The sequence below is a fragment of the Pseudorasbora parva genome, chromosome 16 (genome assembly GCF_024679245.1).
Source record: "Pseudorasbora parva isolate DD20220531a chromosome 16, ASM2467924v1, whole genome shotgun sequence".
NCBI lineage: Eukaryota > Metazoa > Chordata > Actinopteri > Cypriniformes > Gobionidae > Pseudorasbora > Pseudorasbora parva.
In genome coordinates, this window is record NC_090187.1 from 188,033 (window position 1) to 203,566 (window position 15,534).

General features: G+C 46.7%; 1 protein-coding gene across 1 annotated transcript in view; it reads right to left on the minus strand.

Moving 5' to 3' along the window:
- ddb1 (damage-specific DNA binding protein 1) overlaps window positions 1-15,534 on the minus strand; it is a 33,414-nt gene that overhangs the window by 12,083 nt on the left and 5,797 nt on the right. The window contains exons 10-14 of the mRNA XM_067419314.1: window positions 9,146-9,248; window positions 6,259-6,334; window positions 6,046-6,154; window positions 5,788-5,966; window positions 26-189 (exon numbers count right to left, since the gene is read on the minus strand). Coding sequence (XP_067275415.1) covers window positions 26-189; window positions 5,788-5,966; window positions 6,046-6,154; window positions 6,259-6,334; window positions 9,146-9,248 — 631 coding nt within the window. The remainder of the gene's footprint in view (window positions 1-25; window positions 190-5,787; window positions 5,967-6,045; window positions 6,155-6,258; window positions 6,335-9,145; window positions 9,249-15,534) is intronic.

Sequence of the window (15,534 nt, forward strand, 5' to 3'; positions counted from 1 at the left end):
CACTCACACACACTCACTCACACACCTCCACCAAGCATCTCTTTGTGCAGAGGAGTGAAGCAGGGCAGCTTCAGCAGGCGGGCTGAGATGTCTGTCCAGAGTCCCACAGCGCAGATGCTGGAGTCTCCGGCGCTCTCGCCCAGAGGAGTGATGTCCAGACAGGCCACCTCGTGCTCCATCTCTGTAGAGCTGCGGAACAACACAATCGGGTCAGGATTACATCAGAACTGGGTCAGAACCAGGTCAGGTTTACATCAGAACTGGGTGATGAGGATGTAGTGAGCAGTAAACCCTAACCTGATCTTCTTGAGCTCTCTATGGCTCATGATGGCTTTAGTGTAGAGCAGTGAACCCTAACCTGATCTGCGTGAGCTCTCTATGGCCCATGATGGCTTTAGTGTAGAGCAGTGAACCCTAACCTGATCTGCTTGAGCTCTCTATGGCTCATGATGGCTTTAGTGTAGAGCAGTGAACCCTAACCTGATCTGCTTGAGCTCTCTACGGCTCATGATGGCTTTAGTGTAGAGCAGTGAACCCTAACCTGATCTGCTTGAGCTCTCTACGGCTCATGATGGCTTTAGTGTAGAGCAGTGAACCCTAACCTGATCTTCTTGAGCTCTCTATGGCCCATGATGGCTTTAGTGTAGAGCAGTGATCCCTAACCTGATCTGCTTGGGCTCTCTATGGCCCATGATGGCTTTAGTGTAGAGCAGTGAACCCTAAACTGATCTGCTTGGGCTCTCTATGGCCCATGATGGCTTTAGTGTAGAGCAGTGAACCCTAACCTGATCTGCTTGGGCTCTCTATGGCCCATGATGGCTTTAGTGTAGAGCAGTGAACCCTAAACTGATCTGCTTGGGCTCTCTATGGCCCATGATGGCTTTAGTGTAGAGCAGTGAACCCTAACCTGATCTGCTTGAGCTCTCTATGGCCCATGATGGCTTTAGTGTAGAGCAGTGAACCCTAAACTGATCTGCTTGAGCTCTCTACGGCTCATGATGGCTTTAGTGTAGAGCAGTGAACCCTAACCTGATCTGCTTGAGTTCTCTACGGCTCATGATGGCTTTAGTGTAGAGCAGTGAACCCTAACCTGATCTGCTTGGGCTCTCTACGGCCCATGATGGCTTTAGTGTAGAGCAGTGAACCCTAACCTGATCTGCTTGAGCTCTCTATGGCTCATGATGGCTTTAGTGTAGAGCAGTGAACCCTAACCTGATCTGCTTGAGCTCTCTACGGCCCATGATGGCTTTAGTGTAGAGCAGTGAACCCTAACCTGATCTGCTTGAGCTCTCTACGGCTCATGATGGCTTTAGTGTAGAGCAGTGAACCCTAACCTGATCTGCTTGAGCTCTCTATGGCCCATGATGGCTTTAGTGTAGAGCAGTGAACCCTAACCTGATCTGCTTGAGCTCTCTATGGCCCATGATGGCTTTAGTGTAGAGCAGTGAACCCTAACCTGATCTGCTTGAGTTCTCTACGGCCCATGATGGCTTTAGTGTAGAGCAGTGAACCCTAACCTGATCTGCTTGAGCTCTCTATGGCTCATGATGGCTTTAGTGTAGAGCAGTGAACCCTAACCTGATCTGCTTGAGCTCTCTACGGCTCATGATGGCTTAAGTGTAGAGCAGTGAACCCTAACCTGATCTTCTTGAGCTCTCTATGGCCCATGATGGCTTTAGTGTAGAGCAGTGAACCCTAACCTGATCTGCTTGAGCTCTCTACGGCTCATGATGGCTTTAGTGTAGAGCAGTGAACCCTAACCTGATCTGCTTGAGCTCTCTACGGCTCATGATGGCTTTAGTGTAGAGCAGTGAACCCTAACCTGATCTGCTTGAGCTCTCTACGGCTCATGATGGCTTTAGTGTAGAGCAGTGAACCCTAACCTGATCTTCTTGAGCTCTCTATGGCCCATGATGGCTTTAGTGTAGAGCAGTGAACCCTAACCTGATCTGCTTGAGCTCTCTACGGCTCATGATGGCTTTAGTGTAGAGCAGTGAACCCTAACCTGATCTGCTTGAGCTCTCTATGGCTCATGATGGCTTTAGTGTAGAGCAGTGAACCCTAACCTGATCTGCTTGAGCTCTCTACGGCCCATGATGGCTTTAGTGTAGAGCAGTGAACCCTAACCTGATCTGCTTGAGCTCTCTACGGCCCATGATGGCTTTAGTGTAGAGCAGTGAACCCTAACCTGATCTGCTTGAGCTCTCTATGGCTCATGATGGCTTTAGTGTAGAGCAGTGAACCCTAACCTGATCTGCTTGAGCTCTCTATGGCTCATGATGGCTTTAGTGTAGAGCAGTGAACCCTAACCTGATCTGCTTGAGCTCTCTATGGCCCATGATGGCTTTAGTGTAGAGCAGTGAACCCTAACCTGATCTGCTTGAGCTCTCTATGGCCCATGATGGCTTTAGTGTAGAGCAGTGAACCCTAACCTGATCTGCTTGAGCTCTCTATGGCCCATGATGGCTTTAGTGTAGAGCAGTGAACCCTAACCTGATCTGCTTGAGTTCTCTACGGCTCATGATGGCTTTAGTGTAGAGCAGTGAACCCTAACCTGATCTGCTTGGGCTCTCTATGGCCCATGATGGCTTTAGTGTAGAGCAGTGAACCCTAAACTGATCTGCTTGGGCTCTCTATGGCCCATGATGGCTTTAGTGTAGAGCAGTGAACCCTAACCTGATCTGCTTGGGCTCTCTATGGCCCATGATGGCTTTAGTGTAGAGCAGTGAACCCTAAACTGATCTGCTTGGGCTCTCTATGGCCCATGATGGCTTTAGTGTAGAGCAGTGAACCCTAACCTGATCTGCTTGGGCTCTCTATGGCCCATGATGGCTTTAGTGTAGAGCAGTGAACCCTAAACTGATCTGCTTGAGCTCTCTATGGCTCATGATGGCTTTAGTGTAGAGCAGTGAACCCTAACCTGATCTGCTTGAGTTCTCTACGGCTCATGATGGCTTTAGTGTAGAGCAGTGAACCCTAACCTGATCTGCTTGAGCTCTCTACGGCCCATGATGGCTTTAGTGTAGAGCAGTGAACCCTAACCTGATCTGCTTGAGTTCTCTACGGCCCATGATGGCTTTAGTGTAGAGCAGTGAACCCTAACCTGATCTGCTTGAGCTCTCTATGGCTCATGATGGCTTTAGTGTAGAGCAGTGAACCCTAACCTGATCTGCTTGAGCTCTCTACGGCTCATGATGGCTTTAGTGTAGAGCAGTGAACCCTAACCTGATCTTCTTGAGCTCTCTATGGCCCATGATGGCTTTAGTGTAGAGCAGTGAACCCTAACCTGATCTGCTTGAGCTCTCTACGGCTCATGATGGCTTTAGTGTAGAGCAGTGAACCCTAACCTGATCTGCTTGAGCTCTCTACGGCTCATGATGGCTTTAGTGTAGAGCAGTGAACCCTAACCTGATCTGCTTGAGCTCTCTACGGCTCATGATGGCTTTAGTGTAGAGCAGTGAACCCTAACCTGATCTTCTTGAGCTGTCTATGGCCCATGATGGCTTTAGTGTAGAGCAGTGAACCCTAACCTGATCTGCTTGAGCTCTCTACGGCTCATGATGGCTTTAGTGTAGAGCAGTGAACCCTAACCTGATCTGCTTGAGCTCTCTATGGCTCATGATGGCTTTAGTGTAGAGCAGTGAACCCTAACCTGATCTGCTTGAGCTCTCTATGGCCCATGATGGCTTTAGTGTAGAGCAGTGAACCCTAACCTGATCTGCTTGAGCTCTCTATGGCCCATGATGGCTTTAGTGTAGAGCAGTGAACCCTAACCTGATCTGCTTGAGCTCTCTATGGCCCATGATGGCTTTAGTGTAGAGCAGTGAACCCTAACCTGATCTGCTTGAGTTCTCTACGGCTCATGATGGCTTTAGTGTAGAGCAGTGAACCCTAACCTGATCTGCTTGAGCTCTCTATGGCCCATGATGGCTTTAGTGTAGAGCAGTGAACCCTAACCTGATCTGCTTGAGTTCTCTACGGCTCATGATGGCTTTAGTGTAGAGCAGTGAACCCTAACCTGATCTGCTTGAGCTCTCTATGGCCCATGATGGCTTTAGTGTAGAGCAGTGAACCCTAACCTGATCTGCTTGAGTTCTCTACGGCCCATGATGGCTTTAGTGTAGAGCAGTGAACCCTAACCTGATCTGCTTGAGCTCTCTATGGCTCATGATGGCTTTAGTGTAGAGCAGTGAACCCTAACCTGATCTTTTTGAGCTCTCTACGGCTCATGATGGCTTTAGTGTAGAGCAGTGAACCCTAACCTGATCTTCTTGAGCTCTCTATGGCCCATGATGGCTTTAGTGTAGAGCAGTGAACCCTAACCTGATCTGCTTGAGCTCTCTACGGCTCATGATGGCTTTAGTGTAGAGCAGTGAACCCTAACCTGATCTGCTTGAGCTCTCTACGGCTCATGATGGCTTTAGTGTAGAGCAGTGAACCCTAACCTGATCTGCTTGAGCTCTCTACGGCTCATGATGGCTTTAGTGTAGAGCAGTGAACCCTAACCTGATCTTCTTGAGCTCTCTATGGCCCATGATGGCTTTAGTGTAGAGCAGTGATCCCTAACCTGATCTGCTTGAGCTCTCTACGGCTCATGATGGCTTTAGTGTAGAGCAGTGAACCCTAACCTGATCTGCTTGGGCTCTCTATGGCCCATGATGGCTTTAGTGTAGAGCAGTGAACCCTAACCTGATCTGCTTGGGCTCTCTATGGCCCATGATGGCTTTAGTGTAGAGCAGTGAACCCTAACCTGATCTGCTTGAGCTCTCTATGGCCCATGATGGCTTTAGTGTAGAGCAGTGAACCCTAACCTGATCTGCTTGAGCTCTCTACGGCCCATGATGGCTTTAGTGTAGAGCAGTGAACCCTAACCTGATCTGCTTGAGCTCTCTATGGCCCATGATGGCTTTAGTGTAGAGCAGTGAACCCTAACCTGATCTTCTTGAGCTCTCTACGGCCCATGATGGCTTTAGTGTAGAGCAGTGAACCCTAACCTGATATTCTTGAGCTCTCTATGGCCCATGATGGCTTTAGTGTAGAGCAGTGAACCCTAACCTGATCTTCTTGAGCTCTCTATGGCCCATGATGGCTTTAGTGTAGAGCAGTGATCCCTAACCTGATCTGCTTGAGCTCTCTACGGCTCATGATGGCTTTAGTGTAGAGCAGTGAACCCTAACCTGATATTCTTGAGCTCTCTACGGCTCATGATGGCTTTAGTGTAGAGCAGTGAACCCTAACCTGATCTGCTTGAGCTCTCTATGGCCCATGATGGCTTTAGTGTAGAGCAGTGAACCCTAACCTGATATTCTTGAGCTCTCTACGGCCCATGATGGCTTTAGTGTAGAGCAGTGAACCCTAACCTGATATTCTTGAGCTCTCTACGGCTCATGATGGCTTTAGTGTAGAGCAGTGAACCCTAACCTGATCTGCTTGAGCTCTCCATGGCCCATGATGGCTTTAGTGTAGAGCAGTGAACCCTAACCTGATCTGCTTGAGCTCTCTATGGCCCATGATGGCTTTAGTGTAGAGCAGTGAACCCTAACCTGATCTGCTTGAGCTCTCTACGGCCCATGATGGCTTTAGTGTAGAGCAGTGAACCCTAACCTGATCTGCTTGAGCTCTCTATGGCCCATGATGGCTTTAGTGTAGAGCAGTGAACCCTAACCTGATCTGCTTGAGCTCTCTACGGCCCATGATGGCTTTAGTGTAGAGCAGTGATCCCTAACCTGATCTGCTTGAGTTCTCTACGGCTCATGATGGCTTTAGTGTAGAGCAGTGAACCCTAACCTGATCTGCTTGAGCTCTCCGGTGAGGATCTGCAGGTAATAGAGGACTCGTCCCACCGCTAGCACCACCTGTGAGCTGTTACAGGATGCCACGCTGATGTTTCGGCCCTGAGGCTCCTTCCACTCGCTGACCAGAGCCTTGCTGTCCTGGGTGACCAGCCGCACCGACCCCGAGGTGATCTGCACACACACACACACACGTCACCACAGGCTTCTAACACCACCTACACACACTCTTCAGATGTGTGTGAGCGCACACCTGTATGAGCTGTTGATGAACCACATTCCCGCAGAAGAACGTCTGCTGATTGTCCACAAACCCTGGCAGCTCCGTCTCCTCCACCTCCTCTCCGCTCAGCATCAGCACTCTAAACACACACAGACAGACAGACAGACAGACAGACAGACACACACGACCGTGATGTGCATGCAAGGCCTATATCAGATCTGGACTGAAGTGAACTCAACTCACCTGGTCTGACCGACAAAAGACAGAACGAGCATATCATCAGTGTCCCTGCCCGACTCGGAGCGCAGCGGCCACAGACCTGACACACACACACACACACACACACACACACACACACACACACACACACACACACACACACACACACACACACACACACACACACAGTAAGTCATGTATAGAAGTGTTATTGACATATGTCAGAGCTGCCTCGTCTGGGATGCTCATTTACTGTAATGTATACCAGGGCTACTGGCTCCTTAATTAATTGAGATCATAAAAACAATCATTTTAATATATATTTTTTATTTTCATTTCTATGAAAAGATGTTCCACTAATTCTGTGTTGTTTATTTTCTGGTAATCAAGTGAAGACAAAAATTAATTTAATTTATCTTTTAACTAAATTTAAAAAAATTGTCAAACAAACAGATTTATACTTTTAAAATTCAAACATGCACAAAAACATTTTATTTCTAAAATTTGATAATTTTCCATTACATTCGTGTTGGTATTAAATGACATTCTACTGTACAACAATCAAATATAGGTCAAGTTAAAGGGATACTTCACCGCTTTTTCATATTAAACTCTGTTATTCCCTTAACTTAAACGAGTTGACACACACCCCTCTCGTCTCAGTGCGTGCTCTTAATCTCTCTGACGAGCGGTGACGATCTGATAGCATTTAGCTTAGCCCACTAAGCCCAGTTCATTCACTATGGAACCAAACAGAGATCAAGTTAGAAGTACCAAACACCTCCACGTTTTCCCCTATTTAAATGCAGTTACACGAGTAGTTGAACGATCAAGTATGGTGACAAAATAAAACGTAGTACTTCTCTAATCAGATTAAAAAGGTGAACTATAATGTGTGGCGGATTAGCACTTCGGCTCGGCGCAGTAAAAAGTCCCGGCCGAAACATCTTCCCTCACACCTCCCCCTCACTCTCTCATTTCTGTCAATAGGGAGATGTGAGGGAAGATGTTTCGGCCGGGACTTTTTACTGCGCCGAGCCGAAGTACTCTCAGAAGTGCTAATCCGCCATACATTAGAGTTCTCCTTTTTAATCCGATTAGAAACGCGCCACGTTTTATGTCACCATACTTGATCGTTCAACTATTCGTGTAACTGTATTTAAATAGGAGAAACGTGGAGGTGTTTGGTACTTCTAACTTGATCTCTGTTTGGTTCCATAGTGAATGAACTGGGCTTAGTGGGCTTAGCTAAATGCTATCAGATCATAACCGCGCGTCAGAGAGATTAAGTGCACGCACTGAGACGAGAGAGCTGTGTGTCAACTCGTTTTAGTTAAGGGAATAACAGTTTAATATGAAAAAGCGGTGAAGTATCCCTTTAAACAAACTGTTATTCTGACAGTTTGCTGTGAAGATCTTGAGTTTTTTTTGTGTGTGTTAGTGTGTGTGTGTGTGTGTGTTAGTGTGTGTGTGTGATTGAGAGAGAGAGAGAGAGAGAGAGAGAGAGAGAGAGAGACAAAAAGCACAGCAGAAAACATATACAGTGGGTACAGAAAGTATTCAGACCCCCTTCAATTTTTGACTGTTATACTGCAGCTATTTGCTATAATCATTTAAGTAAAAAAAAAAGCGCATTAATGTACACACTGCACCCCATATTGACAGAGAAAAACAGAATTGTTGATATTTTTGCAGATTTATTAAAAAGAAAAACGGAAATATCCCATGGTCCTCAGTGTTCAGACCCTCTGCTCAGTGTTTAGCAGAAGCATCCTTTGATCTGATACAGCCGTGAGTCTTTTTGGGAAAGATGCAACAAGTTTTCCAGAGCTGGATTTGGGGATCCTCTGCCATTCCTCCTGCAGATCCTCTCCAGTTCTGTCAGGTTGGATGGTAAATGTTGGTGGACAGCCATTTTCAGGTCTCTCCAGAGATGCTCAATTGGGTTTAAGTCAGGGCTCTGGCTGGGCCAATCAAGAACAGTCTCGGAGTTGTTGTGAAGCCGCTCCTCCGTTACTTTAGCTGTGCTCTGGGTCATTGTCTTGATGGAAGGTGAACCTTCGGCCTAGTCTGAGATCCTGAGCGCTCCGGAGAAGGTTTTCGTCCAGGATATCCCTGTTCTTGGCCACATTCATCTTTCCCTCGATTGCAACCAGTCGTCCTGTCCCTGCAGCTGAAAAACACCCCCACAGCATTATGCTGCCGCCACCATAAATCACTGTTGGGAGTGTGTTGGACAGGTGATATTTTTCTCCACACATACTGCTTAGAATAAAGGCCAAAAAGTTCTATCTTCATCTCATCAGACCAGATAATCTTACTTCTCACCATCTTGGAGTCGTTTTTTAACAAAGGTTCATGTGTCTTGCTCTGAGGAGAGGCTTCCGTCGGCCACTCTGCCATAAAGCCCCAACTGGTGAAGGACCTGTGCCCTTCCACAATTCTGTCTCTGAGCTCTTCAGGCAGTTCCTTTGACCTCCTGATTCTCATTTGCTCTGACATGCACTGTGAGCTGTAAGGTCTGATATAGACAGGTGTGTGGCTTTTCTAATCAAGTTCAATCAGTATAATCAAACACAGCTGGACTCAAATGAAGGTGTAGAACCATCTCAAGGATGATCAGAAGAAATGAACAGTACCTGAGTTAAATATATGAGTGTCACAGCTAAGGCTCTGAATACTGAGGGCCATGTGATATTTCAGTGTTACTTTGTTAATAAACCTGCAAAAATGTCAACAATTCTGTGTTTTTCTGTCAGTATGGGGTGCTGTGTGTACATTAATGAGAAAAAAAATGAACTTCAATGATTTTAGCAAATGGCTGCCATATTACAGCGAAAAGTCTAAGGGCGTCTGAATACTTTCCGCACCTGCTGTATTTATAAGCAGGAGTGAAGAGCAGCACACACACCTTTAATCCCAGGCAGGTCGATGCTGGCGTGCTCATGGATTCCTATACCATTGCGGATGATCCTTAGAGAGCCTTCCTTAAACGCTCCAGAGCAGGTCACCAACTACAGGAGAAACACACAGATCTGAGTGTGTGTGTGTGTGTGTAGCCTGGTAATCCCTACGTTATGGGGACAAAATGTCTCCACAAAGATGGCAATATCAGAAATCCTTGTCCTTGTGGGGACATTTTTAGGTCAGATTAACCCTTCAGTGTCTGTGTGTGAAGGCTCAAGTTAACCCTTCAGTGTCTGTGGGTGAATGCTCAGATTAACCCTTCAGTGTCTGTGTGAAGGCTTAGATTAACCCTTCAGTGTCTGTGTGTGAAGGTTTAGATGACCCTTCGGTGTCTGTATGTGAAGGTTTAGATTAACCCTTCAGTGTCTGTGTGTGAAGGCTCAGAATAACCCTTCGGTGTCTGTATGTGAAGGCTCAGATTAATCCTTCAGTGTCTGTATGTGAAGGCTCAGATTAACCCTTCAGTGTCTATATGTGAAGGCTCAGATTAACCCTTCGGTGTCTGTATGTGAAGGCTCAGATTAACCCTTCGGTGTCTGTATGTGAAGCCTTAGATTAACCGTTCAGTGTCTGTGTGTGAAGGCTCAGATTAACCCTTTGGTGTCTGTGTGTGAAGGCTCATATTAACCCTTCGGTGTCTGTATGTGAAGGCTCAGATTAACCCTTCGGTGTCTGTATGTGAAGGCTCAGATTAACCCTTCGGTGTCTGTGTGTGAAGGCCCAGATTAACCCTTCGGTGTCTGTGTGTGAAGGCTTAGATTAACCCTTCAGTGTCTGTGTGTGAAGGTTTAGATGACCCTTCGGTGTCTGTGTGTGAAGGCCCAGATTAAACCTTCGGTGTATGTGTGTGAAGGCCCAGATTAAACCTTCGGTGTCTGTGTGTGAAGGCTTAGATTAACCCTTCGGTGTCTGTATGTGAAGGCCCAGATTAACCGTTCAGTGTCTGTGTGTGAAGGCTCAGATTAACCCTTCGGTGTCTGTATGTGAAGGCTCAGATTAACCCTTCGGTGTCTGTGTGTGAAGGCCCAGATTAAACCTTCGGTGTGTGTGTGTGTGAAGGCTTAAATTAACCCTTCGGTGTCTGTATGTGAAGGCCCAGATTAACCCTTCGGTGTTTGTGTGTGGAGGCCCAGATTAACCCTTCGGTGTCTGTATGTGAAGGCTTAGATTAACCCTTCAGTGTCTGTGTGTGAAGGCTCAGAATAACCCTTCGGTGTCTTTATGTAAAGGCTCAGATTAACCCTTCGGTGTCAGTATGCGAATGCTCAGAATAACCCTTCGGTGTCTGTATGTGAAGCCTTAGATTAACCGTTCAGTGTCTGTGTGTCAAGGCTCAGATTAACCCTTCGGTGTCTGTATGTGAAGCCTTAGATTAACCGTTCAGTGTCTGTGTGTGAAGGCTCAGATTAACCCTTCAGTGTCTGTATGTGAAGGCTTATATGAACCCTTCAGTGTCTGTATGTGAAGGCTCAGATTAACCCTTCGGTGTCTGTATGTGAAGGCTTAGATTAACCGTTCAGTGTCTGTGTGTGAAGGCTCAGATTAACCCTTCGGTGTCTGTATGTGAAGGCTTAGATTAACCCTTCAGTGTCTGTGTGTGAAGGCTCAGATTAACCCTTCGGTGTCTGTATGTGAAGGCTTAGATTAACCCTTCAGTGTCGGTGTGTGAAGGCTCAGAATAACCCTTCGGTGTCTGTATGTGAATGCTCAGATTAACCCTTCAGTGTCTGTATGTGAAGGCTCAGATTAACCCTTCAGTGTCTATATGTGAAGGCTCAGATTAACCCTTCGGTGTCTGTATGTGAAGGCTCAGATTAACCCTTCGGTGTCTGTATGTGAAGCCTTAGATTAACCATTCAGTGTCTGTGTGTGAAGGCTCAGATTAACCCTTCGGTGTCTGTATGTGAAGGCTCAGATTAACCCTTCAGTGTCTGTGTGTGAAGACTCATATTAATCCTTCGGTGTCTGTATGTGAAGGCTTAGATTAACCCTTCAGTGTCTGTGTGTGAAGGCTCAGAATAACCCTTCGGTGTCATTATGTAAATGCTCAGATTAACCCTTCGGTGTCAGTATGCGAAGGCTCAGAATAACCCTTCGGTGTCTGTGTGTGAAGGCTCAGATTAACCCTTCGGTGTCTGTGTGTGAAGGCTCAGATTAACCCTTCGGTGTCTGTATGTGAAGGCTCAGATTAACCCTTCGGTGTCTGTATGTGAAGGCTTAGATTAACCCTTCGGTGTCTGTATGTGAAGGCCCAGATTAACCGTTCAGTGTCTGTGTGTGAAGGCTCAGATTAACCCTTCGGTGTCTGTGTGTGAAGGCTCAGATTAACCCTTCGGTGTCTGTATGTGAAGGCTCAGATTAACCCTTCGGTGTCTGTGTGTGAAGGCTCAGATTAACCCTTCGGTGTCTGTATGTGAAGGCTCAGATTAACCCTTCGGTGTCTGTGTGTGAAGGCCCAGATTAAACCTTCGGTGTGTGTGTGTGTGAAGGCTTAAATTAACCCTTCGGTGTCTGTATGTGAAGGCCCAGATTAACCCTTCGGTGTTTGTGTGTGGAGGCCCAGATTAACCCTTCGGTGTCTGTATGTGAAGGCTTAGATTAACCCTTCAGTGTCTGTGTGTGAAGGCTCAGAATAACCCTTCGGTGTCTTTATGTAAAGGCTCAGATTAACCCTTCGGTGTCAGTATGCGAATGCTCAGAATAACCCTTCGGTGTCTGTATGTGAAGCCTTAGATTAACCGTTCAGTGTCTGTGTGTCAAGGCTCAGATTAACCCTTCGGTGTCTGTATGTGAAGGCTCAGATTAACCGTTCAGTGTCTGTGTGTGAAGGCTCAGATTAACCCTTCAGTGTCTGTATGTGAAGGCTCAGATTAACCCTTCGGTGTCTGTATTTGAAGCCTTAGATTAACCGTTCAGTGTCTGTGTGTGAAGGCTCAGATTAACCCTTCGGTGTCTGTATGTGAAGGCTTAGATTAACCCTTCAGTGTCTGTGTGTGAAGGCTCAGATTAACCCTTCGGTGTCTGTATGTGAAGGCTTAGATTAACCCTTCAGTGTCTGTGTGTGAAGGCTCAGAATAACCCTTCGGTGTCTGTATGTGAATGCTCAGATTAACCCTTCAGTGTCTGTATGTGAAGGCTCAGATTAACCCTTCAGTGTCTATATGTGAAGGCTCAGATTAACCCTTTGGTGTCTGTATGTGAAGGCTCAGATTAACCCTTCGGTGTCTGTATGTGAAGCCTTAGATTAACCATTCAGTGTCTGTGTGTGAAGGCTCAGATTAACCCTTCGGTGTCTGTATGTGAAGGCTCAGATTAACCCTTCAGTGTCTGTGTGTGAAGACTCATATTAACCCTTCGGTGTCTGTATGTGAAGGCTTAGATTAACCCTTCAGTGTCTGTGTGTGAAGGCTCAGAATAACCCTTCGGTGTCATTATGTAAAGGCTCAGATTAACCCTTCGGTGTCTGTATGTGAAGGCTTAGATTAACCCTTCAGTGTCTGTGTGTGAAGACTCATATTAACCCTTCGGTGTATGTATGTGAAGGCTTAGATTAACCCTTCAGTGTCTGTGTGTGAAGGCTTAGATTAACCCTTCAGTGTCTGTGTGTGAAGGCTCAGAATAACCCTTCGGTGTCTGTATGTGAAGGCTTAGATTAACCCTTCAGTGTCTGTGTGTGAAGACTCATATTAACCCTTCGGTGTCTGTATGTGAAGGCTTAGATTAACCCTTCAGTGTCTGTGTGTGAAGGCTCAGATTAACCCTTCGGTGTCTGTATGTGAAGGCTTATATGAACCCTTCAGTGTCTGTATGTGAAGGCTCAGATTAACCCTTCGGTGTCTGTATGTGAAGCCTTAGATTAACCGTTCAGTGTCTGTGTGTGAAGGCTCAGATTAACCCTTCGGTGTCTGTATGTGAAGGCTTAGATTAACCCTTCAGTGTCTGTGTGTGAAGGCTCAGATTAACCCTTCGGTGTCTGTATGTGAAGGCTTAGATTAACCCTTCAGTGTCTGTGTGTGAAGGCTCAGAATAACCCTTCGGTGTCTGTATGTGAATGCTCAGATTAACCCTTCAGTGTCTATATGTGAAGGCTCAGATTAACCCTTCGGTGTCTGTATGTGAAGGCTCAGATTAACCCTTCGGTGTCTGTATGTGAAGCCTTAGATTAACCATTCAGTGTCTGTGTGTGAAGGCTCAGATTAACCCTTCGGTGTCTGTATGTGAAGGCTCAGATTAACCCTTCAGTGTCTGTGTGTGAAGACTCATATTAACCCTTCGGTGTCTGTATGTGAAGGCTTAGATTAACCCTTCAGTGTCTGTGTGTGAAGGCTCAGAATAACCCTTCGGTGTCATTATGTAAAGGCTCAGATTAACCCTTCGGTGTCAGTATGCGAAGGCTCAGAATAACCCTTCGGTGTCTGTGTGTGAAGGCTCAGATTAACCCTTCGGTGTCTGTATGTGAAGGCTTAGATTAACCCTTCAGTGTCTGTGTGTGAAGACTCATATTAACCCTTCGGTGTCTGTATGTGAAGGCTTAGATTAACCCTTCAGTGTCTGTGTGTGAAGGCTTAGATTAACCCTTCAGTGTCTGTGTGTGAAGGCTCAGAATAACCCTTCGGTGTCTGTATGTGAAGGCTTAGATTAACCCTTCAGTGTCTGTGTGTGAAGACTCATATTAACCCTTCGGTGTCTGTATGTGAAGGCTTAGATTAACCCTTCAGTGTCTGTGTGTGAAAGCTCAGAATAACCCTTCGGTGTCTTTATGTAAAGGCTCAGATTAACCCTCGGTGTCAGTATGCGAAGGCTCAGAATAACCCTTCGGTGTCTGTGTGTGAAGGCCCAGATTAACCCTTCGGTGTCTGTATGTGAAGGCCCAGATTAACCCTTCGGTGTCTGTGTGTGAAGGCCCAGATTAACCCTTCGGTGTCTGTGTGTGAAGGCTTAGATTAACCCTTCGGTGTCTGTGTGTGAAGGCCCAGATTAAACCTTCGGTGTATGTGTGTGAAGGCCCAGATTAAACCTTCGGTGTCTTTGTGTGAAGGCTTAGATTAACCCTTCAGTGTCTGTATGTGAAGGCCCAGATTAACCCTTCTGTGTCTGTGTGTGAAGGCCCAGATTAACCCTTCGGTGTCTGTGTGTGAAGGCTTAGATTAACCCTTCGGTGTCTGTGTGTAAAGGCTCAGATTAACCCTTCGGTGTCTGTGTGTGAAGGCCCAGATTAAACCTTCAGTGTCTGTGTGTGAAGGCTTAGATTAACCCTTCGGTGTCAGTATGCGAAGGCTCAGAATAACCCTTCGGTGTCTGTGTGTGAAGGCTCAGATTAACCCTTCGGTGTCTGTATGTGAAGGCTTAGATTAACCCTTCAGTGTCTATGTGTGAAGACTCATATTAACCCTTCGGTGTCTGTATGTGAAGGCTTAGATTAACCCTTCAGTGTCTGTGTGTGAAGGCTTAGATTAACCCTTCAGTGTCTGTGTGTGAAGGCTCAGAATAACCCTTCGGTGTCTGTATGTGAAGGCTTAGATTAACCCTTCAGTGTCTGTGTGTGAAGACTCATATTAACCCTTCGGTGTCTGTATGTGAAGGCTTAGATTAACCCTTCAGTGTCTGTGTGTGAAGGCTCAGAATAACCCTTCGGTGTCTTTATGTAAAGGCTCAGATTAACCCTCGGTGTCAGTATGCGAAGGCTCAGAATAACCCTTCGGTGTCTGTGTGTGAAGGCCCAGATTAACCCTTCGGTGTCTGTATGTGAAGGCCCAGATTAACCCTTCGGTGTCTGTGTGTGAAGGCCCAGATTAACCCTTCGGTGTCTGTGTGTGAAGGCTTAGATTAACCCTTCGGTGTCTGTGTGTGAAGGCCCAGATTAAACCTTCGGTGTATGTGTGTGAAGGCCCAGATTAAACCTTCGGTGTCTGTGTGTGAAGGCTTAGATTAACCCTTCAGTGTCTGTATGTGAAGGCCCAGATTAACCCTTCTGTGTCTGTGTGTGAAGGCCCAGATTAACCCTTCGGTGTCTGTGTGTGAAGGCTTAGATTAACCCTTCGGTGTCTGTGTGTAAAGGCTCAGATTAACCCTTCGGTGTCTGTGTGTGAAGGTCCAGATTAAACCTTCGGTGTCTGTGTGTGAAGGCTTAGATTAACCCTTCGGTGTCTGTGTGTGAAGGCTCAGATTAACCCTTCGGTGTCTGTGTGTGAAGGCCCAGATTAAACCTTCGGTGTCTGTGTGTGAAGGCTTAGATTAACCCTTCGGTGTCTGTATGTGAAGGCCCAGATTAACCCTTCGGTGTCTGTGTGTGAAGGCTTAGATTAACCCTTCGGTGTCTGTATGTGAAGGCCC